Source organism: Sapajus apella, unplaced genomic scaffold, assembly GCF_009761245.1.
Source record: "Sapajus apella isolate SASKATOON/1434 unplaced genomic scaffold, GSC_monkey_1.0 scaffold15, whole genome shotgun sequence".
Taxonomy (NCBI): Eukaryota; Metazoa; Chordata; class Mammalia; order Primates; family Cebidae; genus Sapajus; species Sapajus apella.
In genome coordinates this window covers 11416107-11442187 of record NW_022436955.1, presented here as the reverse complement: position 1 = coordinate 11442187, position 26081 = coordinate 11416107, and the positions used below count along the sequence as shown (strand labels likewise).

The 26081-nt window shown below is 50.2% G+C and overlaps 1 protein-coding gene across 3 annotated transcripts; it reads right to left on the bottom strand.

Moving 5' to 3' along the window:
* Positions 1–367: 367 nt before the first annotated feature.
* NUTF2 (nuclear transport factor 2) lies at positions 368–25293 on the bottom strand. 3 transcript variants are annotated; one of them, XM_032283774.1, is made up of 6 exons: positions 25045–25148; positions 13410–13458; positions 8175–8302; positions 4581–4652; positions 4396–4494; positions 368–2095 (listed from the first exon to the last, which is right to left on the bottom strand). In XM_032283774.1, the coding sequence occupies exons 3-6, from the start codon at positions 8271–8273 to the stop codon at positions 1982–1984; spliced, it is 384 nt and encodes a 127-aa protein (XP_032139665.1). In that variant the 5' UTR covers positions 8274–8302; positions 13410–13458; positions 25045–25148; the 3' UTR covers positions 368–1981. The 3 variants fall into 3 exon arrangements, with proteins under 3 accessions (XP_032139665.1, XP_032139663.1, XP_032139664.1); XM_032283772.1 differs by lacking the exon at positions 13410–13458 and having other exon boundaries at positions 25045–25293; XM_032283773.1 differs by lacking the exons at positions 13410–13458; positions 25045–25148 and adding an exon at positions 24577–25017.
* Between the last annotated feature and the right edge of the window lie 788 nt (positions 25294–26081).

Genomic DNA, 26081 nt, shown 5'->3' with positions numbered 1-26081 from the left:
AAGTTCCGCAGGGCTGAGGTAAGCGTCCACGCATTGGGCCACCCAGAGCCCTACTCTACTCAGAAGCCGCCTGGTCCCTGCCCACTCCCAGAGCGTGGACTCTGATGGTTCTAGGATGGGGTCAACTCAGCCGCCCGTGCTAAGGTCCCTCAGACTCCCAGAATAAGCTGAATTGGCAGGAGCCTCAGGTTCCCTTCGGGGAATGGGTTGTAATAACTCAAGGCCTGAGGCGACAGTCGAGGCCATAAAACCCAGGAATTGCAAGAGTAGGGGAGATGGTCCCACCACAATAATCATTGTTCCCTACTGTCCCCCAGCACCCCCTTGTCCCACCTGACACCCTCAGGTTGGAAGAAAGAAACCACAGTTTACAAATTCCTTTTTATTGCAGACAGTTCAGGCACAGGTACATGAAGAAGCTGTATTGCAGATTTTATACAGGGTGGTTTGAGGCAGCAGGTACCTACCTCTTCCCCACCCCCACTTCTCCAAATACACACCAGCCTAGAGATCATTCCCTGAAATCTCCTGGGCATGCTGTCCTCTCAAACAGCACATCATCCAGCCCTGTGCCCAGTGTCGCCAGGCAACCTTTGGGATTTGAGGAGGTCCTTAGCCTCCACCCATAGTGGAAGAGGGGAAGGCTATCTTTTTACAGGTCAGATTTAGCTGTGGTATTCTTACCAATCCTAAAACCCCTAACAGGGCACTGACCCAAATCCTGGGTTTGGTTCTAGCCTATGGTTGCTACATTGCCACTCAGTTTATACCCTCCAGAGGTCTGTGGGCTGAGGGGCTAGATTTATACTAGGCAAGGCCTTTGTCCCCAAAACAGAGAAACAGAAACTGCCCTAATACCTAAGACTTCCTGGGATTTGAAGAGAGCATGAAGTCTGTATGCTGAGGAAGGAAGTAAGAGAGGCCTGCAGTGTCCCTGCAGAGGTCTGAGGGTTGAGGTCTCTAAGGCATGAGTCTCTCACACCCAGACTGCCTCCTTCCACAGCTCCTGACCTATACTCCAACCCAACTGGGCCTGGCTCTGTGGGCAGTGGAGGCTGGCTCTGCTGGGTACTGGCCTTTGCGTAATGATATCCAAAGCTGGTGGGACAGGAGCTGAACTGCCTTCTGCCTGGCTTGGTGTATGTGGGGCAACCTGGATATGATCCTGATCCTCCTGGGGATATAGCAGGCCTCTCCCTTCATATTGCTGGGACCTCAGCCCAGAGGGCCTCTCCAGCTTCAACAGGATTCAGGATCATCTCTCTTGCTGCTAGAGCCCTGAACCTACCCAGAGCAGAAGTCACAGGAGGTATCAGAACTGACTGCACAGGCTTCAGTGCAAGAAGCTTCAGGCCAGACCTGAGCTCTCCCTGCCTGCTTTCCCATGACCAGTTGCCCTGCGGGGTGGGAGGAACTGCCCTGCAGGGCTTCTGAGAGGCTAGCTGGGAGTGCTGCTTTAGCAGTTTCTCGCTGCAACAGGTATTCAGAGTTGGGGCCGAAGTGGGAGGGTGAGACATGAAAGAGACAATGCGTCAAGGTGGCTTTTGATGCCCAGCCAACTAGTAAACTCATTAAAACAATTTAAACTGTTAAGAAAATTTTTGTGGTTTTATTGTATCATGAGGCATTGAAACATCTGAACAAATCAACGTCTGGGCGGTGAGGCAGCTGCTTTCTCCTTCACGTCTTTGGGTTACTAGAGCAACTTGTCAGTAGATTAAAAAAAAAAAAAGGACAACCTTTTGCATTACTTAAGTCTTTCCAAGGCATGCGCTGGTACAACACAAACTTCTCCCGTCAGATGCAACTAGTCTAGCATCCAAACATCATGCACAACACCTTGGTGGCAGCAGCGCACTGCGCCCACTCCCGCCGCGGCCCTGCTCATTTGTGCATGATATTTGGAGCATCTGGAGGAGTGGGAATAGTACTGGGAAGAGGAGGGAGGAGGAAACAGCGTGAGTGCCTGGCTGAGAAAAGGTCAGCCGAAGTTGTGCAGGGCGAGCCTGAACATGTCATTGGTGCAAACCCAAGCATCATTGATGTTCTTTAATAGGAACATCTGGTGGAACCCCATGATGGGGTCTTCATCCGCCTGTAAAGAGAGAGAAGGAAGAGGATTCAGTAAGGGAATCAAGGAACAGGAAGAGAGTTCAGTAGTAGGGGAACAGAGCAAAAAACTGTGGACTTTGGGATCAGGCCCTACTGTCCTGAACTCAAATCCCAGTATAGCCAAGGGGTACTTGTGAATGTGAATTGATATAATGTACGAAGCAATGCCCTGGGCACATGAAGGCCAACAGTCAGCCACACCTACTGCTATGTGTGCTTAAACTACACAATAATTCACCCTTAGCTATAGCAAAGAGCAGAGGATGCATATGCCTCCAAGCACGTATCTTTGGGCACAAGTGATCACAATTCTGAAACAAATCCCATAGTATTTACTAAATAACTTAGAGTATCAAAAGAACTGCAAACAATCTTGGAAACATAGGTTCACCATCCGATGATGTTTCCTGTCATGTAATAAACAGTATTTTCAATGGAAAAAAAAAAAAAAAAGGCAAGAAACCCGAAGCTAAACTCAGAAATCCAGAATGAAGCCTAGTTAAAACAGGCCTAGCTAACCAGCACTGACTCTAACAATCACCTGCTTTCTGGGAGTTATCCTCAGCAAGGAAACAAATCAGTTGTTTCGGAGCTCTGATTTGGAGAGAATCACCAGAAAGAAACTGAAGCCAGGTGGGAAGGAGCAGTGCTTACTACCCCAGCCTGAGAAAGTGGGCTCTGAGCTCCCTACAGAGACCTCCTGAATTCTGTGCCTGTTAAGGCACAGGCTCTGAGCAGGACATCTTGGACAGGCAGGAGAAACTGAAAGGAAAGTCCAGGCCAGAAGGCAGGTGTCTGCGTCCACCGCAGAGCCCTACAGGACCACCTACACACCCATTCTGGACTCAGGAAGCCGTGCCCCAGCTAGCCTAGAGAGAGTGAGCATGTGACCATGTTATCATGAGACACAAGGCCAGGCTGAGAGGCAGCCAATTTGTCCTGCTTTTTTTTGGGAAGAAGGAGCTTTTTGAACACAGAATCTGGCTTTAATACGCTGAAACACAACAGGTGCTTGGAGAGTTCTTGGGGTATCTGAGGGACCACAGAAAGTCTTTGAGAATAACAGGATTTGAGAAGGGAAAAGGAAAATGCAAAGAGAAATAGGAGTTCCAGGCCGGGCATGGTGGCTCACCCCTACAATCCCAGCACTTTGGGAGGCCAAGGCAGGTGGATCACCTGATGTCAGTTCAAGACCAGCCTGGCCAACACTGCAAAACCACCTCTACTAAAAATACAAAAAATTGGGGGCAGGGGAAAAAGGAAAAAAATAAAAATAAAAAAATTAATGAAATAAAGAGAAAAAATAAGATTTTTTTTTTTTTTTTTTTTGAGACTTAGTTTAGCTCTTGTTACCCAGGCTGGAGTGCAATGGCGCGATCTCGGCTCACCGCAACCTCCGCCTCCTGGGTTCAGGCAATTCTCCTGCCTCAGCCTCCTGAGTAGCTGGGATTACAGGCACGCACCACCATGCCCAGCTAATTTTTTTTGTATTTTTAGTAGAGACGGGGTTTCACCATGTTGACCAGGATGGTCTCGATCTCTTGACCTCGTGATCCACCCGCCTCGGCCTCCCAAAGTGCTGGGATTACAGGCGTGAGCCACCGCGCCCGGCCAAAAGTAAAATTTTTAAAAAATAAAAAAATAAAAACAATTAGCCGGGCATGGTGGCAGGCGCCTGTAACCCTAGCTACTCGGGAGGCTGAGGCAGAAGAATCACATGAACTCGGGAGGCAGAGGTTTTGGTGAGCCGAGATTGCGCCATTGCACTCTAGCCTGGGCAGCAAGAGCAAGACTCCATCTCAAAAAAAAAAAAAAAGAAAACTAGGAGTTCCAGGAATCTGCTTTGCTCAGCAGGTAAAGAGCCAGCAGCTAGCCTGAGTGGCAGCAAGGGCTGTAGTAGGGGACTGCCTCTCAGCACCCAGCCGGCCTGTCCACTTTGACCTTGGGGCAGAGTATGAGCCTAGTAGCTTGGTATCCCAGTCCCATCCTGCTCCTATACCTCTCTCTTTTCCAGATAACGGCTCTAGACCAGTGTCTGCCAATAGGATGTTCTCCAGTCACAAAAATGTTCTATATGGCTAGCACAACCGAAGAAATATGTTTTAATTTTATTTAATCTTGATTAATGTAACTCAAAAATTGCAACCTACATGTAGCTAATGCCTAGTGTATTGAACTACGCAGCACTAGACAGTAATTTTGTCTGAGTGTGCCTAGATAAGCAGGTCACATCCACAGGGAAAACAGGGGCACAAGGCTGTCCCTCCGTGGCAGCAACATTACCTTAAGCTGGCCCACAACCATGCTGATGATGCAGCTATCTGGCGTGGGCTGATGGTCCTGCGCCGTGATGCTGTGCTGGATTTTCTGGAATGGAAGGCTCTGCAAGACAGAGAGTTGGAGGTAGGACAACCAAGGCCAGGAATGGGAAAAGAGCCACCTGCACCCTGGCTTTCGCCCCTACTTACAGACAACTTCTCCACAATGGCAGCTTTCCCCTGGAACTGTTGTCCTTCCCACGTAAGGCATGACGCATCAATCTGAAAAACGCACAGGAAACCCCAGGGTTGGGTCCTAAAAGCACAAGTAACTCCAAGGCCCTGGAAAGACTATGAAAAGGGCCTTGCTTGGAGAAATGTGGCCACACTTCAGTTTCCCTGTCTGTAAAGAGGGGAACTGAGTATAGTCGCCAAATTTATACTATCAACCTCTTCAATTATACCTCATTGTCCCATGGGTCTAGGCTCAGAAAGATTATTTAATAAAATATACTTCCCATTGTATTTAAAAAGTTATATGGGGGTGGGCGTGGTGGCTCATGCCTGTAATTCCAGCACTTTGGGAGGCTGAGGCATGCGGATCACTGGGTCAGGAGATTGAGATCATCCTGGCCAACTTGGTGAAACCCTGTCTCTACTAAAAATACAAAAATTAGCCAGGTGTTGTGGCACAAGCCTGTAGTCCCAACTACTCAAGTGGCCGAGGCAGAAGAATTGCTTGAACTGGGGAGGCAGAGGTTTCAGTGAGCCGAGATCATGCCACTGAAACCCCATCTCTGCTAAAAATACAAAAAAAAAAAAATTAGCAGGTCATGGTGGCAAGCGCCTGTAATCCCAGCTACTCGGGAGGCTGAGGCAGGAGAATCACTTGAACCTGGGAGGTGGAAGTTGCAGTGAGCCAAGGTCATGCCACTGCACTCCAGCCTGGGTGACAGAGCAAGACTCTGCCTCAAACATAAATAAATAAATAAAAGTAATCAGAAACAACTCGGAAAAATTCCACATTCATCACCCTCTAGGGCCCAAGCTGAGTTCCACTGTGGCCTTTCTAGCTAGCTTTCTGGATACCCATGGGGTCACGGAGAGATGGAGGCTAAAAAGGCCTCCAAAGGCCTAGTTTGGGACCCTCCTTACCATCAAGAAGCAAAATCTCACATGTAACCCACTAGCTCATTTCCCCCTCAAATCTTCCCTTTCACAGCTTTCAAGGGCAGAACTCAAAAGGGCCTCCACTACTTACTAGCTGTGACATTAGGTAAGTTATTGCTCTGATTCTCAGTTTCCTAACTTTCAAAGGGCTAATGTGCTGAGGATTACAAAATAATAAATATAAATTGTTCTTTTGAGACCTTGTTAACTCTCTTCTGTGGCTCAGGCATGCTTTAAGAGATAATGAGGCCAGGTGTGGTGGCTCATGCCTGTAATCACAGCACTTTGGGAGGCTGAGGCAGCCAGATTGCTTGAGGTCAGGAGTTCCACATCAGCCTGACCAACATGGTGAAACTCCAGCTCTACTAAAAATACAAAAATTAGCCGGTGTGGTGGTGCGCAACTGTAACCCCAGGTACTTGGGAGGCTAAGGCATGAGAATCACTTGAACCTGGGAGGTGGAGGTTGCAGTGAGCCAAAATCACAAGAATACACTCTAGCCTGGGTGACAGAGACAGACTTTGTCTCAAAAAAAAGAGAGAGAGAGCCGGGCGCGGTGGCTCAAGCCTGTAATCCCAGCACTTTGGGAGGCCGAGGCGGGTGGATCACGAGGTCAAGAGATCGAGACCATCCTGGTCAGCATGGTGAAACCCCGTCTCTACTAAAAATACAAAAAAAAATTAGCTGGGCATGGTGGTGTGTGCCTGTAATCCCAGCTACTCAGGAGGTTGAGGCAGGAGAATTGCCTGAACCCAGGAGGCGGAGGTTGCGGTGAGCCGAGATCGCGCCATTGCACTCCAGCCTGGGTAACAAGAGCGAGACTCCGTCTCAAAAAAAAAAAAAAAAAAGAGAGAGAGAGAGAATGAGGCAGAAGTCCCAGGATCTCAGCTCAGATCACTTCAAGTTTTTGAAAACTCTAGGCTGGGTGCGGTGGCTCACACCTGTAATCCCAGCACTTTGGGAGACCAAGGCAGGCGGATCACCTGAGGTCAGGAGTTGGGAGACCAGGCTGGCCAACATGGTGAAATGTCACCTCTAGTAAAAATACAAAAACTAGTCAGGCATAGCCAGGTGCGGTGGCTCATGCCTGTAATCCCAGCTTTTAGAGGGATTTGTAATCCTACTTTGGGAGGTTGAGGCAGGCAAATCACCTGAGGTCAGGAGTTCAAGACCAGCCTGGCCAACATGATGAAACCCCATCTCTACTAAAAAATACAAAAATTAGCCAGGTGTGCCAGATACTTGGAAGGCTGAGACAGGAGAATAGCTTCAACCCAAGGGGCAGACATTGCAGTCAGTCAAGCTTGTGCTATTGTACTCCAGCCTGAGTGACAGAGTGAGACTCTGTCTCAAAAAAAAGAAAAAGAAAAAGTTAGTCAGGCATGATGGCAGCACCTATAGTCTCAGCTACTCCTGAGGCTGAGGCACAAGAATCACTTGAACCCAGGGGGCAGAGGTTTCAGTGAGTGAAGATCACCCCACTGCACTCCAGCCTGGATAACAGAATGAGACTGTCTCAAAAAAGAAAAAAAAAAAATATCTACTGTAATGACAACAATCAAATAATATCTGTGCTGGAATTGGTCTTCCACTAATAAGATTTCTTTATTTTTTCCAAAATTTCTGAAGGGACCCTTACTTTTTGGAGAAAGACACAGAAGACTGTGGACGCTCAGCCCAATCAGACTCTGAGACTGTGTCTAGATTACTCCTATCACTCCCAACCTGGGCTCACCTGCCTAATCAATCACATTTTTGCGACAGAATCTCTGGCAAGGTCAAGTACAATTTAGTTCTTGGTGTACATGAACATCATTAAAAGAGCGGCAAAAGGCCGGGCGCGGTGGCTCAAGCCTGTAATCCCAGCACTTTGGGAGGCCGAGGCGGGTGGATCACGAGGTCAAGAGATCGAGACCATCCTGGTCAACATGGTGAAACCCCGTCTCCACCAAAAATACAAAACATTAGCTGGGCATGGTGGTGTGTGCCTGTAATCTCAGCTACTCGGGAGGCTGAGGCAGGAGAATTGCCTGAACGCAGGAGGCGGAGGTTGCAGTGAGCCGAGATCACACCATTGCACTCCAGCCTGGGTAACAAGAGCGAAACTCCGTCTCAAAAAAAAAAAAAAAAAGAGCGGCAAACAATGCCTGCATTAAAGGTTTGTCAAAGGACATATCAGCCTCCCTGGGCTAACTCCATTTGTTTCCCGTGAGCATTCAGGAACTTTTGGATCCAAAAGGAAGCTGGACCCAGGCCTCCCAAAGAGCTCAGCTTTGCACTGAAGATGCTCATGGCTGCTGCCTCCAGAGGGCACCATGAGCCCTAACCTCTGCCTGTTGCTGCCCAATCCAAAACCACGTGCCATGACAAGCACTAGTCACATGGAATGGCAAGCCCAGAACACCCTGCCCAGAATAGCAGGATTCCCACTCTTGTGGCAGATGAAAGAAAGAAAAGCATACACCAGGTAGTTAGTTGGACCAGTCCTCAGGCTCCTGTCCCTTGGACAAAAGCTCAGATGGAGAGGGGTAGCCAGTCCAAATAGGGCTGCCGGAACTTGTGAACTGAACACACTGGCCCAACATCCAAATTGATCCTCCGGGGTCCTATCTGGCCCTAGAGCTGGAGACTTACGTAAATTGCGCCTAGTTGGGTTCTATCATTATCAAATAACTGGTAATAATGTTGAATGAAGCTGGATCCAATCTGCTCCCAAATTGGCTTGTCTCCCATTCTGGAGCGTCACCCGGCCTCACAGAGACCTGCAAGACCAATGAGACAGGGAGGGAAGCATTGGTACCACAAGAGTAGGAGGTGACCAGCCACTGACCCCCACCCCTTGCTGGCCTTCCTGGAGTCCTTTGCTGAGATCTGTTCCCTCAGAGAACATGGAGAGGCCCTCGGGAACTGGTAGGACACCACTCCCAAGCCAGACCGGTGATGGGAGCCCAGAGGTAGACCAGACCTGGCCTTTCCTTTGAGTTCTTGGTTAATGAGACACACAGGTGCCAGGGTTGTGGAGCACACAGGAGGGGTGCTGAGGGTGGGTCTACAACAAAGAAAGGACAGAGCAGGCCCTTTAAAGCCCAATACGAGGAGACACTTTACGGGAGGAGATACAGGTATTGATCGACTTACCACCTATGCAACTTATGACCATTTGACTTTACGACCACAATCGCTAGCCACGACTGCTCCGTATCTGGCAGTGCAAACGTTGCCCAGCTGGGCATACGACAGTGCAGACCAGCTTCCGGCAGCACTACCATCTCCGCGTGCACCATTTCAACTGTACATATAGCCTACTCCACTTACGACCAAATCGTGTTACGACCGGTCCGCGGTCCCGACCGTGGTCCTAAGTCAAGCACTAGCTATAACTCCTCCAATATCTTTCCATGTAATCCTCTCAACAACCTGCAAGGTCAGAGTTATTGCTGTTCTTCCCACTTTACAGCCCAGAACAACTGCTATCTGTATGTGTGTGTACTGTTTTATATTACAGCCCTCAGGTCCCCAACACTGTCCCAGAGCTATGCTGACAGATAGAGGAAGACCCAGTGAGGGGTGGGAGAAGATTCTCAAGGCCCCTCTTCTGACAAAAACAGCAAGTGACCCCCTTAGTCTCATGGGGACAGTTTACAGCCCAAAGGCCAGGTGATACCTGACCTGGCCCTTTCTAGGATATTTCTTCATTGATGGGAGTGACTTCTACCCACTTCAGAGCTGGGGATGTGAGTTCAAGGATCAAAGGGAAAGCTGAGGGTTGTGGGAAGCAGAGATGGAGGCTGTGAGGGGGAAACGTGTCATCTCTTCACATCCTTCATCCCAGCATTGCTTTCACCCCAAGGAGCTCTCTCTCTAGGGTCTCTTGAGAGGGAGGGGATATCCCCTTCCAACTAGAGACCATGGCTGTAAGGATATTGGATGGAAAACTCAAGCTCCAGAGGGGAGAGCCACTTGGGCCCCTCCCAAGTAGGGAAGCCCACATCTCGCTGCTGCAGATCCCCTGACTACAGAGCCACGTGTTGTTCTGTGGCTGGCCCCGACTGTAGAGGAGCCCACCCGCTCTGTCCTGATAATAGGACTCTGAACCAAAGCAATGAGGAGGTAGGTTCTACCCCAGCAGACAAGCATTCACAGTAGTGGGATCTGATGCAAGTCACCGCCCTTCTTAGGGCCTCAGCCACCTCCACTGTAAGATAGGGATGGCAACCTGACAGCACCGGTGATCAAGAAGCTTCTCTAAGGGAACATGGTAAAGCCCCTCAGCTCAACATGGTTAAGTGCTAGCTCACTGCAGTCCCTGTGACCTCACCCAAAGCCAGAGGAGCCAGTGGGGAGGAACTGTTTAGGGGAACAGTGACAAAGCAGCCAATCTCCCACCCTGTGACCAACACCAAGCCAATGAGGGACCAGGAAGCTAAGCCAGCTTTATTTTAGGTCCCCTAGGAGGTAGTGGCATTAAAAATAGAAGCTCAGTTCTGGGATGACTAAGAAACGTCCAGGAAAATCTAAAGCAAGCAGAGGAGAAAGCTTAGATCCAGTCACGCCTGCCACACAGGAACACAAGGTGTGTCCCAGTTCATACTCTGCCAAGAAACAAATCAACAAGTGGGGAAAGCACAGGACCATCATCTAGTCTTAGCTGTGGTCTTGGTCACACTTCCAAAGGGTCAGACTCTGGCTGTACCCACATAGAAACTTAAAGAGTACCTAAGGCAGAGCACAGCTCCCGCCCCTGGCATTTCTGCCCCTTCCACCCTGGTACTTGCTATGTCATTCAATGTGCCCTGACCCTGCTGCAGCTTCCAAGATGCCATACCCAGTGCCTAAGAGCTCTGAGGGTAGGGGAAAAGCTGGAGGAATGGGTAAGGGCCATGTCTCCTTCTACCCTTGGCTCACAGCAAAGTTGGGCAGTCCTCAGAAAGCATATGCCAACCAGAAGAAACAGCACCAGCAAATGTTTCGGGGCATGAAAAGGGTCTCGTTCTGTCCCCCAAGTTAGGGTGCAGTGGTGCCATCTCAGCTCCCTGTAGCCTGGACCTCCAGGACTCAAGCAATCCTCCCACTTCCACTTCCCAAGGCTGCTTTTTGTATTTTCTGTAGAGACCAGGCTTCGCCATATTGCTCAGGCTGGTCTTAAACTCCTGAACTCAAGTGATCCACAGCTTGGCCTCCCAAAGTGCTTGGGATTACAGGCATGTGCTATCACGCCCAGCCTGTGATAACTTGCTGATACAAAAACTCCTTGACTGAAGTAGTGGTAGAGGTAAAAGGGGTGGAGGGATAAAGGAAGGAAAGGACCCTTTGGCCTGGTAGAGCAGGGCAGAGTGGGGAAGAGTAATCTCTCTGAGGAATAGGACAGATCAGGAGCTCCCAAAAAATAAGCAGCCTTCAAAACTAAGTGGATTGAGGCCTGCTTCACCATCTTGTGTTTATTTCCGTGTAGTGATCACAACAGCCACATGGTCAGACTCACTGTCATCCAGTGATATCAATGGGTCTTGCCCTAAGTTCATCTGTTACATCAGTGCTGACACTGGGTCCTCTGGTCAAGGCCCATCTCTTCTTTCTGCTAACTCTGCATCCCTGAGCTCAAAAACCACAAAGCTGACCATACTCCTCCCGTACAACACCCTTGCTTTTGGCTTAAAGGTCAAACCCCTAAGCTTCACAGGTAACCATCCACACTCATCCCCATCTCCCTGGCCATTCTCTCCTACCTCGATCTAGCTACACACACAGACATGTGTGTAGAATCTGCCTAGAGCCTGCTCACCATTTTTTTTGTTTTTTTTTTTTTTCCTTTGAGACAGTTCCCCTCTTGTTGCCCAAGCTGGACTGCAATGACACAATCTCGGCTTACTGCAACCTCCACCTCCGGGGTTCAACCAATTCTCCTGCCTCAGCCTCCCGAGTAGCTGGGATTATAGGTGCACACCACTAGGCCTGGCTAATTTTTTCTATTTTTAGTAGAAACGGGTTTCACCATGTTAACAAGGCTGGTCTCGAACTCCTGACCTCAGATGATCCACCTGCCTCAGCCTCCCAAAGTATTGGGATTACAGGCATGAGCCACCACACCTGGCCCTCATCCCCGGCCCTCACAGTGTTTTGTGCACGGGCAAGTTCCCTCCTGCAATCTCTACCCTACCCACATCTGCTCAGTCAATTCTGCTCTTCATCCAAGTCACCACTGAGACTCCACCTAGTTGGGAACTCCTTCTCAGATTCAAATTTTGACCCCCCACCCACACATGCAAACTCCTACCAACACACCCAGGCCCTACTCCTCTACCTGAGAGCACCGTGGTTCTGGGCTGTGAGGTTCTGGTGTGGTTTTTGCCACACACACCCCCACCCACTGAAACCCTGTCTCCCAGCACAGAACATGGCACAACAAACAAGAACTTACAGTTTCTGACTCCAAACCTTCCACAAAGCTTTCAAGTCATGGATGGGAGGGAGCACTCTTGAGTCCAAAAAAAAAAAAAAATCAAGCAAGAGTGCATAGCCCCTCTCCTAACTCCATGCAACATGGGACAGGGGTCCAGGACAGACTGTGAGGATGTTCCCCCAGAATAGCCAGCAAGTCCTGACCGTCTAAACATTTACTGTGCAAGTAACAAGCTGGAAAGAAACAAAAGAAGCATGGGCTCAGAGGCAGCCTCACATTAGATGGGGGACTGACTATCATGACAGCTTCTCCTACAGCTCTTGTGAGAGGGCCACTGACCACCCCATCTCCTGCTTCACCCCAACAGTCCACAGGCTGACTGAGGCCAGGCTCCTTGAAAAGCAGAAAAGACTCTGATGATCTCTTACCCACTGACCACAGCCTTCACTGACATTTTGGTCTCTGTGAGTGCAAAGACCCTCTAAGAATGTCTCAGCAACTGTGGCCCTCTCCCAACACATTTGCACAGAGACAGAGATGTCACAGCCTTGTGAATAATTTTTTGGTTGTTCAGCCATAGATCCCAGCTTAAAACTTCTAACCCAGGAGATCCCATTAGACAACAGGAAAACTCCATTTTATCCTCCAATTTTAAGTGTTTCCGAGAACAAAACTCAAAATAACAGTTTCTGGCTGTGGATACTTCATTTTCTTTTTTTTCCTTAATTTTTTTGAGATGGAGTTTCACTCTGGTCACCCAGGCTGGAGCGCAATGGCCTGATCTCAGCTTACTGCAACCTCTGCTTCTGGGAAGCTGGGATTACAGGCATGCGCCACCATGCCCGGATAACTTTTGTATTTTTAGTAGAGACAGGGTTTCACCATGTTGGCCAGGCTAGTCTTGAACTCCTGACCTCAGGTGATCCACCCACCTCGGCCTCCCAAAGCACTTACATTACAGGTGTGAGCCACTGCGCCCAGCCACTTCATTTTCACTAATGCATATTAGGCATAGAAATGTGCAAAGAGGCCGGGCACGGTGGGTCACGTCTGTAATCCCTGCACTTTGGGAGGCTGAGGCAGGCAGATCCCAAGGTCAAGAGATCAAAACCATCCTGGACAACATGGTGAAACCACATCTCTACTAAAAATACAAAAATTAGCTGGCCATGTTGGCGTGTACCTGTAGTCCCAGCTGCTGAGGCAGGAGAATCACTTGAACCCAGGAGGTGAAGGTTGCAGTGAGCTGGGATTGTGCCACTGCACTCCAGCCTGGCAACAAGAGGGAGACTCCGTCTCAAAAAAAAAAGAAAGAAAAGAAATGTGCAAAGAGCTTATGCGCACTTGTTTGTAATCACACTCTGTGAGTCAATCCCCAAGTTAGAGATGACCAAAAGGAGATTCAGTGAGGTTAGCCAACTCCAACTCGCTCTAGGTCAGCAGCTCATAGATAGTGGAATTGAACTGACCACATTTGGAGGTATCTCCAGAGTCAGGACTCCTAATGACAACTTGGGCCTGGAGACAAGAACAAACAGACAACATCAGTGAGAGCACTGCTCTGAGTTTGGCAATCTTAGAGAAGAGCAAGCCAGTCCTAAACCAGGGCTTCCACTTCCAAACAAAGGCCACAGGCAGAAGAGTTCCACATCAAATCCAGAGTCCAAGCCACAGGAGTTTTCATGGAGGATGATGTCAGTTTTCTCAAACCTTCAAAGTAACCACCCTGTTCTACCACCTCAGCAAAGCAGACAGAGAGCCTAGCCTAGCTAGACTTGAGGGAGAAGAGTGATAGGGAAGACAATGTCACTCCTTCCAGACAGGCACACAGAAAGATTCTCACATGTCTGAAGGCTCACTGCTGAGGCGCAAAGGGAATGCCAGCAGATTTGCACGGCCTGCAGTGAGGGGCCTGAAATTGGTATGAGTCGTGGCTATCTCCACACATGCTATTAGCAAGGCCAAAAACACAGTCCTGAAGCACAGCCTGGAAAGGACTCCTCCAACCAGGAGACTGACAGCCAGTCTCGCTTAAACCCCTCAGGACCAAACCCCTCAGGCATGATAGCTCACATCTGTAATCTCGGCACTTTGGGATGCCCAAACAGAAGGATCACTTGAGTCCAGGAGTTCCAGACCAGCCTCAGCAACAAAGTCCCATATCCACAAAAAATTTAAAATTAGCCAGGCATTGGTCAGGTACAGTGGCTCATGCCTGTAATCCCAGCATTTTGGGAGGCCGAGGTGGGCGGATCACAAGGTCAGGAGTTCAAGACCAGCTTGGCCAGCATGGTGAAACCCCGTCTCTACTAAAAATACAAAAAATTAGGGGGCATGGTGGCATGTACCTGTAATCCCAGCTACTTGGGAGGCTGGGCAGGAGAATTGCTTGAACCGGTGAGCCGAGATCACACCACTGCACTCCAGCCTGGGTGACAGAGTGAGACTCTGTCTCAAAAAAAAAAAAAAAAAGAGATTAGAAGCTTAAAAAAAAAAAGAGTAACAGGACAAGACTCTGCCTCAGAACAAACAGGCTGGGCATGGTGGCTCATGTCTGTAATCCCAGAATTTTGGGAGGCCGAGGCAGGTGGATCACCTAAGGTCAGGAGTTCAAGACCAGCCTGGCCAACATGGGTAAAACCCCGCCTCTACTAAAAATACAATAAATTAGCCAGCCTCGGTGGTGTACACCTGTAATCCTAGCTACCCGTGAGGCTGAGTCAGGAGAATTGCTTGAACCCGAGAGAGGGAGTTTGCAGTGAGCCAAGAACGCCCCACTGTACTCCAGCCTGGGAAACAGAGTGAGACTGTTTAAAAAAAAAAAAAAAAAGTCAGGCGCAGTGGTTCACGCCTGTAATCCCAGCACTTTGGGAGGCCAAGGTGGGTGAATCACCTGAGGTCAGGAGCTCAAGACCAGCCTGGGCAACACGGTGAAACCCCATCTCTACTAAAAATACAAAAATCAGCTGGGTGTGGTGCCATGTGCCTGTAATCCCAGCTACTCGGGAGGCTGAGGCAGGAGAATTGCTTGAACCCAAGAGACGGAGGTTGCAGTGAGCCAAGAACATCCCACTGTACTCCAGCCTGGGCCACAGGGACTCTGTCTCAAAAAAATAAAAACAGGCCGGGCGCGGTGGCTCAAGCCTGTAATCCCAGCACTTTGGGAGGCCGAGGCGGGTGGATCACGAGGTCAAGAGATCGAGACCATCCTGGTCAACATGGTGAAACCCCGTCTCTACTAAAAATACAAAAAATTAGCTGGGCATGGTGGCGCGTGCCTGTAATCCCAGCTACTCAGGAGGCTGAGGCAGGAGAATTGCCTGAACCCGGGAGGCGGAGGTTGCAGTGAGCCGAGATTGTGCCATTGCACTCCAGCCTGGGTAACAAGAGCGAAACTCTGTCTCAAAAAAAAAAAAAATAAAATAAAAATAAAAAAATAAAAACAAAACAAAAACAAACAACAAGTAAAGAAAACAACCCTTGGAGCCAGAGCATAAAAAGTGTCTTGTGGATGTTGTGGCTCATGCCTATAATCATGACTATAATCCCTCGGACAGTCTGGGAGTCCAAGGCAGGAGAACTGCTTAAGCCCAGGAGTTTGAGACCAGCCTGGACAACACAGTGAGACCTCATATCTACAGGAAAAAGAAAAAAAAAAAAAAAAAGCTGGACATAGTGGCATGTGCCTGTAGCCCCAGCTACTCAGGAGGCTGAGGTGGGAAGATGGCTTGAGCCAGGGAGATGAGACCTTGCACACAAAAAAAAAAGTATCCTGAGGGCAGAGCAGCAAACAACCAGACAGAAAGACACTGCCAGGTGCCAGTCTTTCAGGAAAAACTGCCCCCACTGATTTTATGGTCTGAGGAGGGATGCTATGTATTCTGTCCCATGGCCCTTCAATGACTTCCCATGGCACCTGGAACAAAGTCTCAACCACTTATCCTGTCTTCAAGGCCCTAGGTGACCTGGCCCTCCTAGCTGTCCAACCTCATCTCTTGCCACTCCCTCCCCTCCTCTGCAGTCACACCAGGCACTTTGCTCTATCTGGAACATGCTGAGTCTGTTCTCACCGCAGGGCTTTGAAACTGTTGCTCCTTCTATCTGGACCACTCTACTCCCTAGACCTTCATGTGTCATATATGTGCCAGCTCAAATGTCATCTCGTCCACACCTCCCCTGACCACTCGGTCTGAAGTAGCTGTCTAGTGGCCAGGTACAGTGGCTCACGCCTGTAATCCCAACACTTTGGGAAGCTGAGCGGGAGGATCACTTGAGGTCAGGACTTCAAGACCAGCCTGGCCAACACGGCAAAACCCCGTCTCTACTAAAAATACAAAAATTAGTCAGCAGTGGTGGCGCATGCCTATAATCCCAGCTACTCAGGAGGCTCAGGTGGTAGAATCACTTGAACCTGGGAGGCAGAGATTGTAGTGAGCCAAGATCATGCTACTGCACTCCAGCCTTGGCAACCAAGCGAGACTCTGTCTCAATTAAAACATAAATAAATAAAGTAGCTGTCTAGTCACCCATTTTGCCTCCTGTATTGTTTTCTTAGCACTTACCATTGCACAACATTTTCACATTTTTGTATTTGTTTATGATCTGTCTCCCTGACCAAGCACCCCTAGTTATCCCTTTTCCCATGGTACCTAGCCCAGCTCTCAATAACTATTTGTTGACTAACTGCATGAGTGTGTCAGAGCCTGGGCTGAGAGGCCAGCCCTTCTTCTCTGAAGGAGTGAGTTCTGGGCAAACTCCACTCAAGTGGCCTAGTGACCCAGTGCCCCTCCACCCACATCTCCCGTCCAAGTTGTGAGGAAACAATTCTTTGTTGTCCACCCAGCTGTCTATGGCATGCGGCAAGTGGGGCTTCGCCCCAATACTCTCTCACGCCCAAGGTCCTAGTGACCTGAGGGATGGCTGTGGCTGAACAGCAGGCACAGCCACACCCTCAAAGACCTGGCCTCTAGCCTGCTCCACCTCTCCCTTGTTATGTGACCCTCTGACTCTGTCCCATCATCAGTAATTGTAGGGTGTTAGGAGGAAATAAACAGAGTATGAGAGGAAGACCCAGGTGTAAGAAGTTAGCATGGGTTCCTAGGTGAACACCAGGTGAACAGCTAGGAAGAAGGTGGGTACCACCCACACCATGAAGCAGGCCTAGAACAAGAAATGGAACCTGCCTGACCCACCATTCCCCTGCCTGAAGGATGAAGTAAATCAGCCCAGAGGGCTAGCCAGGACAGAATCCTTTCCTAGGGCTATCACCTTAGGTCTAGGTGCCCATGGAACCCTAAAGGCCCCTTCCTCCTCTTCTGCCTGCAGGGAGAGCTCTAGAGCCACTGTGCTGCCCTGGCTGGCCCAGCTGAATCCTGAGATCTGCATTCTGGTCTCTCTACTCTGCACTTACTGCCTATGTAACCTCCCGTGCCCTGGTGACTCAGAAGACCTCTGGGGCCCCAGTCCTTCTACACAGCTCCCATCCGTGAACTGAGCCTCAGGCCATGAACTTGTTGGTCAGGTAAACATGGACTTGGATCTCCTAGTGGAGCTTGAGACCCCAAGTGACCACTCCTGTGGCCTGACCAACACTGTTGTGACACACTGAGACTGAGAAGAGCAAGGAATAAAGGGATGACCATAGAGTCAAGAGGGAGGTGGAGGGAACACCTCCTGTGAGTCAAACACTTCTGTGTTCTCTCACTTGAGTCTCACAATAAGCCCTGTGAAGCTGGTATGATTATCTTCACTTTATAGACAAGGAAACAAAGACTCCAAAAGGTTAAGAAAGAATTTAAGGCCGGGCACAGTGGCTCATGCCTGTAATCCCAGCACTTTGGGAGGCCGAGGTGGGTGGATCACTCAAAGTCGGGAATTTGAGACCAGCCTGACCAACATGAAGAAACCCCGTCTCTACTAAAAATACAAAAATAGCTGGGCATGATGGCGCATGCCTATAATCCCAGCTACTCAGGAGGCTGAGGCAGGAGAATCGCTGGAACCCGGGAAGCGGAGGCTGCAGTGAGCAGAGATCATGCCATTGCACCCCAGCCTGGGCAACAAGAGCGAAACTTCGTCTCAAAAAAAGAAAAAAGAAAGACTTTAAGACCACAAAAGGCCACTGGCATAGCCACCATTAGAATATCCACAAAAACTGGCCAAGATGGGGCCAGGCACAGTGGCTCATGCCTATAATCCCAGCACTTTGGGAGGCCAAGGCGTGTGGATCACCGTAGGTTAGGAGTTCAAGACCAGCCTGGCCAACATGATGAAACCCCGTCTCTACTAAAAATACAAAACATTAGCTATGCAAGGCAGGCACCTGTAATCCCAGCTGCTTGGGATGCTGAGGCAGGAGAATTGCTTGAACCTGGGAGACAGAGGTTGCAGTGAGCAAGGACTGTGCCATTGCACTCCAGCCTGGACAACAAGAGCAAAACTCCAACTCAAAAAAACAAAACAAAACAAAACAAAACTGGGCCAGGTGCAGTGGCTCACACCTGTAATCCCAGGACTTTGGGAGGCCAAGATGGGAGGATCATGAGGTTAGGAGTTCAACACCAGCCTGGCCAATATAGTGAAACCCTGTCTCTATTAAAAACACAATAATTATTATGGTTTGATGATTCCCATGATAAAAATAAATAAACTAAACAAAATAAAAACACAATAATTAGCCGGGAATGCTGCCGAATGCCTGTAGTCCCAGCTACTCAGGAGGCTGAGGCAGAAGAATCACTTAAACTCAGGAAGTGGAGGTTACAGTGAACTGAGATCACGCGACTGCACTCCAGCCTGGGCAATAGAGCAAGGCCCCATCTCAAGAAAAAAATTAGCCAGGCGGCGTGGCAAGCACCCGTAAATCCCAGATACTCAGGAGGCTGAGGCAGAGAATTTCTTGAATCGGGGAGGCGGAGGTTGCAGTGAGCCGAGACCGTACCACTGCACTCCAGCCTGGGCGACAGAGCAAGACTGCATTTCAAAAAGCAAAAACAAAACTGGCTGAGATGGGGAACAGCTGAGAGCCAATGTGGAGTAGCAAAAGGCACCTAAGTCACAAAATCAGGTGGCACAAGAACATGTCCATACACCTGTCCTCCTGCTTCAAGGATGTCCAGATTGGTGACATCGTCACAGTGGTGAATGCTGACTCCTGAGCAAGACGGTGCACTTCAAGGTGCTCAAGGTCACCAAGGCCTCCAGTACCAAGAAGTAGTTCCATAAGTTCTGAGGCTGGACGTCTGCCCGCTCCCCACAATGAAATGAAATTATTTTCTCAATCCCCTGCCCCCCAACAAAAAAAATCAGGTGGCAAGGAATGGAGCCCAGGCCTTGTCTTCCCTTATGAAATCAGCAAGCTCCTCGAGCCTCACAATGGAAGAACCTGAGCACCTACTCAGCAGATCAAAGCAGGTTTACACCTTAGGGACAACAGAGAATTTGCATTCTCCTTGTCCTGAAACCACCTACAAGTGGAACCAGTATCTCCACACAGAGCTCCTTCCTGAGCAGCAAGCTTTCCAATTCCCACGGGGAGACCCACTGGCTCTGATGGAATCATCCAAGGCTTTAGAAACAAACATTCCAAAATTTCCCCAGTTTCCTGATGACACTGGGGCAAACAACCTTCAGAAACCCCTCTCTCATGAGGATTCCTCATCCCTATAGTGGCTCTGTCTCCAGCCTGGGGGCTTTAGGGAACTGGCACACAGCAGGTACAGTACAAATGAGTACCGCCCAAGACAGTGAAAAAAAGTGCTCAGCCATTGGTCAGCCGGCAGCAGAAGCCCTGGGGCACATAGGCAGGCTACCCTAGGCCTTGTGTCCCTCTCCCTTGGCCGCTAAGACATGTCCCCAGCCACACCCAGACCCAAGCAAAGCATTCTACCCAGGAGGGCACACTCCAGCTGATAGGGCGAGGAAAAAGAGGTTAAATAATATCTTATGGACTAGAAGTCACTCCAGGGATAATCCATACACTGCTGGCTCCCTGAGGGAGGGACTCAAGAATTCCTGCCATGTATGATGAAAGGAAGAGAGAATCACAGAATCTCAAAGCCAAGAAAGGGGTAGCCAACTCAAATTGAACTCCAAACACACAAACATCATTTTCAAATGCCTCATCAAAACATCAATTAAAAAAAGAAAAAAAAAAAAAAAAAGCCCAGGACCCAGCACAAGGTTCAGCTCAACCTCAGCTTAAAGAAATCCTGGCTGAGCACAGTGGCTCAAGCCTATAATCCCAACACTTTGGGAGGATGAGCGGGGTGGATCACGAGATCAGGAGTTCAAGACCAGCCTGGCCAAGATGGCAAATCCCCGTCTCTAGTAAAAATACAAAAAAATTAGCTGGTAGGCCGGGCGTGGTGGCTCACGCCTGTAATCCAAGCACTTTGGAGGCCAAGGCGGGTGGATTACATGAGGTTGGGGGTTCAAGACCAGCCTGACCAAGACGGTGAAACCCCGTCTTAAAAAAAAAAAAAAAAAATTAGCTGGGTGTGGTGGTGGACGCCTATAATCCCAGATACTCGGAAGACTGGTGAGATTCCCAGGTACTGTGAAGACAGCCAGCAGATCCCTGGGGGACCCAAAGGGAGCAAGTTCTAGAAGCCAGCAGCTAGACTGAACAACTACAGCAATTTGGAGTGGTGACAGTCTCACTCAAAGGACCCCAAACCTTCCTGAGCCCAGTCATGAGTATACTTCCCTCTGTAGTTCCTGCCAGGCACTGGAGGGTAGGGTGGGCCCACTAACAGCCTTTTCTCTTTGGTGCTCTAATCATTCAGAAGCTCCCTAGGTTTAAAAAAAAAAAAAAAAAAAAAAAAAGCTCACACCTGTAATCCCAGCACTTTGGGAGGCTGAGGCAGGTGGATCACCTGAGATCAGGAATTCGAGACCAGCCTGGCCAACATAGCAAAACCCCATCTCTACTAGAAATACAAAAATTAGCTGGGTATTATGGCAAGCACCTATAATCCCAGCCACTCCAGAGGCTGATGCAGGAGAACTACTTGAACCTGGGGTTGGAGGTTGCAGTGAGCCAAGATTGTGCCACTTTACCCCAGCCTGGGTGGGGGGGGAGGGGGGATGGGATACTAATGTTTCATTAAAGGAATTCTAGCTTTTTTTTTGGAGACAGGGTCTTACTAAAGTGTCCCCAGGCTAGAGTGCAGTCGCATGATCATAGCTAACGGAAACCTTGACCTCCTACAGCCTCTTGAGTAGCTAGGACTACAGGTTTAAGACACCACAACCACACTGGCTATTTTTTTCTTTTGTAGAAACATTGACAAGGCTGGTTTTGAACTCCTGGCCTCAGGTGAAACTCCAGCTTTGAAGCTGGTGCTATATTCTAAAATTTTTGATATAAGGTGGCTTCTAGTTCTGAAATTTGAAAATTCTGTGTTTTTTTGAGACGGAGTCTTGCTCTGTCACCACACTGGAGCGCAGTGGTGCGATCTGGACTCACTACAACCTCTGCCTCCCAGGCTCAAGCAATTCTCCTGCCTCAGCCTCCTGGGTAGCACCCAGCCTGTTCTGTGTCTCTTTTAAGCAATCCTTCCCCTCCCAACCCACCAACTGCAAAGACAACAGAATAAAGCAAAACAGGACTCGGAGAGAAGAGATAGGCTTGGCCAGGACCTGTGGCTCATACCTGTAATCCTAGTACTCTGGGAGGCCGAAGTGAGTGGATTGCTTGAGGAGTTCAAGACCAGCCTGGCCAATATAGTGAAACCCCATCTCTACTAAAAATACAAAAATTAGCCGGGTATGGTGGTGGGCACTTATAATCCCAGCTACTAGGGAGGCTAAGACAGGAGAATCGCTTGAACCCAGGAGGTGGAGGTTGCAGCGAGCGGAGATGGCACCACTGCACTCCAGCCTGGGAAACAGCGCAAGACTCTGTCTCAAAAAAAAAGTGATAGGCAGATAGGTTCCTACACATCAAGGGACATAATTTTGAGCCAACTGAGAACTGAGGCATCCTGATATCCTGCCTCATCCTTGTGCAGCCATATCCCAACCACGGCATGCCAGCTCCCACTTCAAGTCAGCCCTACGTGAATAGAGGATGCAGATAGATCCTGAAGAACCTCAGAGTACTCCTCTTATATCTGAGACCTAGACGGCCTGCCAAGTTCCAGAAAGGTTAACAAATTCTCAGGATCAGGATGCCTAGCAATGGCTAGCTGACCTCAGACAAAGAAGTTACAGGGAACTTCTAGAGGTTGGAATGAGAGGGAGGGACCTGAATTCCTCCTACTCTTGAGTAACCTTGGAGAAGGAACAGTATCTTTTTGATCCTGAAGAAAACCCTTGTGATCATTGGCCAATTGTTCACGTCTGTAATCCTAGCACTTTGGAATGCTGAGGTGGGAGTAACGCTTGAATTCAGGAGTTTGAGACCAGCCTGGACAACATATGGAGATTCTATCACTACAAAAAAAAAAAAAAAAAAAATTAGCAGAGCATAGGAATGCATACCTGTAGTCCCAGCTACTTGGGAGACTGAGGTGGGAGGATTACTTGAGCCAAGGAAGTCAAGGCTATAGTCGGCCATGGCTGAGTCACTGCACTCCAGCCTAGGGGACAAAGCAGTATCTAGTCTCAAAAAAAACAAAAAGAGGCCAGGCTTGGTGGCCTATAATCCCAGCACTTTGAAAGGCTGAGGTGGGTGGATCACCTGAGGTCAGGAGTTCAACCAGCCTGACCAATATAGTGAAAGCCCATCTCTACTGAAAATACAAAAATTAGCAGGGTGTGGTGGCGTGCACCTGTAGTCCCAGCCACTGGGGAGGCTCAGGCAGGAGAATTGTGTGAACCCAGGAGGTGGAGGTTGCAGTGAGCCAAGATCACACTAAAGGTACTCCAGCCTGGGTGACAGAGCGAGACTCTGTCGGAACCGGGGGAGGGAGACAAAAAAAAACCTCTCATGATCAAGCCACCCAGGGCCATGAAATACGCAAACTAAGCCATAGCTATAAGCCAGCTCACCTGAAATCTGTGTCCTAGAAAGTACCAATTGAGACAATCTACAGAGTCTTGAAATAACTGCTTCTAGTTCTAGATTTCACCTCATTATCCTGTGGGTAGTCCCTCCTTATTGCCCAGCTCCACTGGCAAAGTGGGCCTCTCCTGAGCCTCCTGGATGAACCTGACTTCCAAGCTCATGGGCCAGGATATGGACTAGGAAAGTTAAATCCAGAGAGAAGACAGGGCCTGGTGGGATCTGAGCAGCATCCTTGCCTGTTCTTCCTGACCAGGGAGAATGACTAGGCAGAACAATTCATATACAAGAAAACTTCTAAGTCAAGAGTACTTGGAAGAAGTGACAGGAAAAAATATTACCTGAGGAAATGTTGAAGGAGGAAGAAAAAAAAAAGGCAGGGGCATTGGCTTTCTTCACCTTGAGTCTCAATCAGCCCTTCTAAGCGCCCTGATATTCTGCTTGCTGTTGAGGCCAGGGCTGCAGAGACTGAGCTGCTGCTGCCTTTTTTTTTTTTTTTCTTTTTTTTTTTTGAAAGAGTCTTGTTCTGTTGTCCAGGCTGGAGTGCAATGGTGCGATCTCGGCTTACTGCAGCCCCCGCCTCCCGGGTTCAAGTGATTCTCCTGCCTCAGGCCTCCCAAGTAGCTGGGATTAAAGGCACCCACAACCATGCCCAGCTTGTCTTTTTTTTGTATTTTTAGTAGAGATGGGGTTTCGCCGTGTTGGCCAGGATGGTCTCAAACTCCTGAACTCACGTGATTAGCCCACCTCAAGGTCCCAAAGTGCTGGGATTCCAGGAGTGAGCCACTGCACCCGTCCTGACCTGCTTCTTCAGTCTCTACAAAGACTGGCTCAGAGGAATCTAGACTTTACATGCCATCTCTCCCCCAAGTCCAAGGGCTTCTCCGGACTGTTCTTTAATTTATCATCTCTCAATCAGAAGTGCTTTTACAAAGGCTATCAGGATAGTACTCTCTGGTCAAAGATAACCCTTCTGTCAGAACTCGGTAGGGTCTCTGACGGCATCATTAAGGGCAATTTAACAAAGCAACCAGGTTCCTGCCTGTTTATAGGCAGCTCCAGCTTCTGGGAAGTGAGCATTCAAGTGAGGTGAAGCCAGACTTTCTGCAGCTTCCAGCCCTAGTTCTGCCACCCAGGCTTCGGAAGGGCCCCACAAAGTCTGAAATCTACGTGCCTCACCCCAAGGCCCCTTCCAGCTCAGGTTCTTGTCTAGCACTAGGCTCAAGAACCTCAGCCCTGAATTCTACCTCCTCCTGCATTACGTCCCACCTTATCATCCCATTCTTATGAAGTCACCCTCTACTGCGGGGCAATTCTATGTTGCCGCTGGGCCTGGTCACTGATAGAGGAGGGCGTCGGCTGGGCCTACCCGCCAGGGGCCACCTTACCCCATCAGGCCCACATCCTCCATGAAGACTAGCCAGGGGTAAAGGCTCACGTGGAATACCCTCACGACTCATATTCCCTGACCCTGTCCTCCCTGCGAGAACTCCAGTATGGGCTCCACAGAAGGAGCACTAAGCTTTCGTACACTCCCAAGGGGCAAACAAGCAGGGGGCGTTCACCTACACCCCGGCCGGGCTAAGGTCGGGTCCCAAGCCCCGGCTGCGGCAGGCGGGCGCCCTTACCCATGCTGACTCTGGAGCGGGCCGGGTGGCGCTGCCCATCCCCGGATCCTTCGTAGGTGGGTAGCAAGACGTGGGGCTGGGACCTGCCCGCTAGCCAGCCTGCAGAGCTTGCGGGGCTCGCGCAGGCTGGGCCAGGCCAGACGGGGCGGGGCCCTAAGGCCCCATCCGGATGGTTCCGAATAGAGAAAAAGGCCCGGCCTTGGCGCAGGCCGGTGCAACAGCCACCGGCACTGTACCGCCCAGATAGGCGCCTGGCTGGCTCTCTCTGCGTTCCCCCCGGCCGCTGCCTCACAGGACCGGCGGGAGGCGGAGCCGCGCGCGACACATGGCCCGGGCCCCGCGCGGCTTCGGGCCGCCGGGGGGGAAGAGGAGGGGCCGCCCGGGGACTCTCAGCGGAGCCTCCCGGCAGCCCGGAGAGCGGCTCCTGCGGCCCAGCCCCCGCCCCGGCGTGCTGGCCCCGACACTCACCCGAGGGGCTGGCACGATGGCGGCAGCGGCGGCGGCGGCAACCCAGCGCGGTCTGCGACCGACTGTCCCTTCCCCCCTGCCTTCCCTCGCTCGCCCCACTGCACTCTGGGAGACGCAGTCCCACCGCCCCCCTTTCCGGCATGAGCGCGCCGAAAGAAAACTACAATTCCCGGTGTGCTATGCGCGGAGACCCAGACACGGCCCAGCGCAGGAGGTGAGGCTAAGCCAGGGAGGGAGGCTGCCGGGGCAAGCCCCTGAGAATTGTGGTCTAGCGGAAGCCTCTGGAACACTGCAGGTTGGCGCCAGGCTAGGGTCAGGGCTCAGTTGTCGCCAGGTCTCAGCTGGCTCGGCTCCACCTAGGCTGTGCACCGGGGTGAGGGTTGGCCCCGCCTCTGTGGGAGCCCGGCCCGGCCCCAAGCTGGCCCAGCTGCCCCTCCCTGGGCCCCTGGGCCGTTTCCGCTCACGAAACCCCCTCCCTTTGGGGCTATGGCTGTCGCTTCTGCTCTTCGTAGCTGTGCGGCCTTAACCAGCTTGGGCGGAACCCATAGCTCCTGCAGTCCCAATATTCGTGCGCGTGCCCCTGCGCCAGTCGGGTCCAAAGCTGGTTTCGAGCAGGCTATGCTGTTCTTGGACCGAAGACTCAGATGTCCCTCATGTGGTGCTTGGCTGGAGAAAAGGTTACTCTCAAACTTCTACAGTCAGGGGTCCCCAAAACATTCTGTAAGGTTTTTTTGCAGCAGGCAGAGCAGCTAAGTGTTTCATTTTTATTAATAAAGAGAAATAACTAACTTACCCAAAGTTTCCCTGTGATTTAAGTAACCAGATTTTAAATAGTTCTCTTCCTACCCATTTCCCTTTCCTTTCAATGCCCATTTCATTGTTTCCTTGGTAACACAAACATTTGAGGTAAAGCCAGTCTCTAGGTCAGGCCTGTGCTTGGCAGAGATCTGCAGCCAACCTGGGGTATCACAGGTAACAGAAATGGCTACAAGGCCTCTCCAGGCAATTCCTAGCCGGAGATCTCTCAGTACTCCTGT

Coding starts and splice junctions, on each gene's coding strand:
- NUTF2 (XM_032283772.1), bottom strand. CDS start 8,273: ATGGGAGACAAGCCAATTTGGGAGCAGATTGGATCCAGCTTCATTCAA. Junction 4,495..4,580: donor CCATTGTGGAGAAGTTGTCT/GTAAGTAGGGGC, acceptor TCTGTCTTGCAG/AGCCTTCCATTCCAGAAAAT. Junction 2,096..4,395: donor TGGTTGTGGGCCAGCTTAAG/GTAATGTTGCTG, acceptor CTCTCTTTACAG/GCGGATGAAGACCCCATCAT.